Genomic DNA, 4,341 nt, shown 5'->3' with positions numbered 1-4,341 from the left:
TGTATATGCGACGCCCAATTTTTTTTAGCGAAAAGTTGACCATAAATAAATCGCACTATATACGAATATATACGATGTATACACACACACACACACATATATATATATATATATATATATATATATATATATATATATATCATATGTATAAGTGTATTATAAACATTATGTGGAAATACATGCATGCGCATACATCTTAAACGCATATTTACATATAACATTTTGCCTATATGCATATATTGATATTCATGTATATAAACATTCATATATATGTGTACATACATGATCATGTGCATATACAAATGCCATTTTACATATGTGTATATACAAACACACACACATACACATCATATACGAGTACATGCTTAATATACATACAGGTATACTTGTATATACTTATATACATATTCGTATATATAAACGTGTAAATACATAATCATGTATATACATGTGTATATACAAACATACACATACACAAACAATTATACATTATATATAATATATATATAACATATATATATATAAATATATATATATATATATATATATATATACTGTATATATATATATACACACACACATATATATATACATATACTGTATATATATATATATATATATATATGTGTGTGTGTGTGTGTGTGTGTGTGTGTGTGTGTGTGTGTGTACACATATATACTGTATATGTATATACAATATATATCATATATGTGTGTATGTGTATTCATACATATACTATATACTGTTCAGACTTTCAAACATCTACTCTGAGCCTTGCTGAATAAACCCGTGTGTGTGTGTGTGTGTGTGTGTGTGTGTGTGTGTGTGTGTGTGTGTGTGTGTGTGTGTGTGTGTGTGTGTGCGTGTGTGTGTGTGAATGCGAGTGAACACGCAACTCTTGTTTGCTTCTGTGAACGAAAATAATTTTCCCAACAATTACTCCGCTGACGTCATATTCTTTACCATTTGTTTCGTGGTGACGTTAAGCGAGATCGCCTTCGTCCTTCTCCTTTGCAGAAAAGACTAGCTTCGGCTAATTTCCGTGTAATTAATGAAGGTTTTATCTGGATCGACGTCAGCTGTGATAGTATCTATTTAGCTTGACTCCTGCATGTGGGGCGAGCGTTTGGTGGATGGCCGACCAAGCCTTGGTGGATGCGAAGGTGGATGTGTGGTTGATTCGTAGTGGATATGTGGTTGGCGTGAGGTGGATGGCAGAGTTGTCTGAAGCCCAATCGAGACGTGACAGCCCCGTTCTGCCCGCTCGACAGCTTCTGGCCGCTGATTGGCCAGGGTCATGGACGTAGGGGCGTTGTGATTGGTCGAAATAGCTTTCGGGGGCGGGGCTTGGCACGAGACATCAAAGGAACCGCTCTGGGGTAAGCGGAGAGAGCGTGGGGGGACGGGGAGGAAAGGGGAGGGGCTTGTGGGAGGGGGCGTGGCCTGTGTGCGCGGGCGGTGATGGCCGTCTCGACAGAGACAGTGAGCCGGTGTTCCTGTTCCTCGATTGTCACGCTGTCATCGCGTTCCGACTCTAGATCCTAAAGGACATCGCCTGCGTATTGGTGACCTTTTCCCACCCCCCACTCTCTTTCTCTCTCTGTCTCTCGTTTTCGCTCGTTCTCGTGTGACGCAAACTCGCCTCCAGTGTCGTGACAGGTGGCGTAGTACAGTTCATGCCCCCCCCTCCTCTACCGCCAAGTAGGGATACTGTTACGTAATACACAGTTGTGATACTGACAGCTCAGAGTGAGAGGCCCAAGGACCCCATCGACGGGGAAGAACAATCTAACATACCTTCCGTCCAGGATCCTCCGAGGAGGGTTGGTCGCTGGGTGACTGTGAGTGTCTGTGTGTGTGTACCTGACGCAGGTCTTAACCCCGCGCGTGTCGGAAACGCCGTCGGAGAGACTCCGCTCCGTGCCAGGAGCCCGTCACACCGGAAGACACAGTGAGTTCGAGTCTCGACACCACAAGGATCTTCGCACGTGGCGGAATGGGAGGAGAGCGTCCGGGCGTGTAGGGCTCGACCATGGTGTTAGTCCTACAGGGCGCCGCAGATTCCGCAGCCGTGATGTTCCCGGGCGCGGCCAACCGCCCGACGCCTCACCACAGCGTGATGGCCGCACAGCAGAGCCACAGCAGTTATTTCCCCTACTACCCACAGCAGCCTCACCACCACCACCACCATCAGTATGCACCCCCGGACCTCAACTGCAACTTGCAGCCCTTCGCCACGGGGCAGTTCGTGGAGGGCGGCGGCTGGCCCAACGCCGCCATGTACGCTATGGGGCCGCCCGTGCCCCACCATCACCACCACCACCACGCCGTCGCCGCCGCCGCAGCCGCTACGCACCCGCCGCCGCCGCCGTGTCAGCAGAGGACGCCTCCAGGGTACGAAGACTGGGGAGTTCCTCCACCGCCGCCGCTCCACGCTGCAGCTCCTCCAGGATCCCCGCTCCCGCAGTCTCTCCCGACGTCCTCGTCGTCCTCTTCCTCGTCGTCGGGTCCGCAGCCTCCGCCGCTGACTCCCTCGCCCTGCGGCCAGGGCCAGCCCCCCGTGGCTGCCCCAGGGGCGGGTTCTCCCCCTTACGGCCAGCCGGGGTTCTATAAACCCACGGTGGGTCAGCATGAGTACGGAGACGCAGGCCACGCTTCCCCAGAGTCCGCTCTCCATCAGGAGGTCTCCGCAGGCGGGGAGACCGCAGCCTCGCCGCCCGCCATGCCGCAGGTGGCCCGGCCGCAGCAGGTGCGGTCGCCCTACGAGTGGATGAAGCCTTCGTACCAGTCACAGGCCAACCATTCAGGTAAGTCGGACGAGACTCCAAGGGGTTATGCATCGTATACATGTTTCTCTTACGTTCAAGTTAGCTTCAACTTGTTTCATTCAGCCAAGAAAGACTCCCCTGATAAGAGTTAACACCGACTCGATTAACCTCTTCAGTCGATAATTCACCATTGCTTCTATATTTAGGAATAATATAGCCACGCTGTCGAATAATATTTTAGGTCCAGATTGATGAATTTCCTGGTAAAGTGTGGGCCACATTATTACTAAGATATTTGGTTCAGGCTAATCACAAGCAATTTCATCTAAGTTTCTGACATTAGTCTACTGATGACAGGGTTGTATGGGGGGCGTCAATAATTTCCAAATGCAATTATTTTACACTCGCTACCCTCCCTTGTTTTATTGTTTTTGCTATATACATTTTCATTTCTTTAATTTTCTGATTTGTTTTATCTGTTCATTTCCCTATTTCATTTTAATCTACCTATTTATTCATTTGCCTATTTGTCTATTTTCATTCATTTATTCACTGACTTGTGACTCCGGTACTAAATTGATCTCTTTATTTTTCTAATTTATTTTATCTGTTCATGTCTCTATTTCCTTCTATTCTACCTATTGATTTATTTATTTGTCTATTTTTATTTATTTATACAATGATTCGTGACTCCTATACTACATGCGTCTATTGCCGTGTTTCCACCTGTGTCATTACCTTCTTCTGTAGGGAAGAGGCCAAACGCAGAGTATGGGAGTCCAATATATTTTACGTTTCGTCCAGCAGGGCTTCTTCAGAAATAACATCGATGAAAAACATTTTACTCCTTATATAGCCCGAGCTATATAAGGAGTAAAATGTTTTTCATCGATGTTATTTCTTAAGAAGCCCTGCTGGGCGAAACGTAAAATATATTGGACTCCCATATTCTGCGTTTGGCCTCTTCCCTACAGAGCTGTTGCAGTCATTGCTGCTTTTACTCATTACCTTCTTCCCTGAAAAGACTTCCCGTTTTCTTCCGCTTTCGTGTGTTCTGCTGCGGACACTCGAACGTGACCCATGACATTACATCAGAACGATGCAAATATCCCCTTCGTTGTTGTGTTTCTGATATATTTTTCTAAATAGTAATAGTCTTATGATAAAAACCAATTCCTATCAAGTAAACTAGATTATAACATCCCCTTCGTTGTTGTGTTTCTGATATATTTGTCTAAATAGTAGTAGTCTTATGATAAAAACCAATTCCTATCAAGTACACTAGATTACTATATGAAGGAAAGATATATTTGTACATGCGAGGAGCGAGTAATAGTCACTACTGGAATTCGGACAAAAGTGCGGGATTCGAACCCACCACTAAACGAGACCAGCACGCTTCCGATTACGCTACCTGCGTATTATGAGTCTGGTGTCTGTTGTGTTCTCTTCGTGTACGCAACCCAGGCGTATTGCGTACGCACACAAGTATTACGGACAAGAAACGTTCATGTACTATGTTACTGTACCTCCTTTGTAGGCCGTAGGGTACCTTCTTCAGGCTGTTCCTCCG

At 46.0% G+C, this 4,341-nt stretch overlaps 1 protein-coding gene across 2 annotated transcripts in view; it reads left to right on the top strand.

Annotated features, from left to right (window-relative positions):
* Window positions 1–1,477: 1,477 nt before the first annotated feature.
* LOC143040590 (uncharacterized) overlaps window positions 1,478–4,341 on the top strand; it is a 170,998-nt gene continuing 168,134 nt past the window's right edge. For both annotated transcript variants that reach the window (XM_076211683.1, XM_076211682.1), the window contains exon 1: window positions 1,478–2,807. In XM_076211683.1, coding sequence (XP_076067798.1) covers window positions 2,033–2,807 — 775 coding nt within the window. In that variant the 5' untranslated portion in view covers window positions 1,478–2,032. The remainder of the gene's footprint in view (window positions 2,808–4,341) is intronic.

The sequence above is a fragment of the Oratosquilla oratoria genome, chromosome 29 (assembly GCF_046742065.1).
Source record: "Oratosquilla oratoria isolate Oo_2021 chromosome 29, ASM4674206v1, whole genome shotgun sequence".
NCBI lineage: Eukaryota > Metazoa > Arthropoda > Malacostraca > Stomatopoda > Squillidae > Oratosquilla > Oratosquilla oratoria.
The sequence above is the reverse complement of the archived record's forward strand: the minus strand, read 5'-3'. Positions and strand labels throughout refer to the sequence as shown.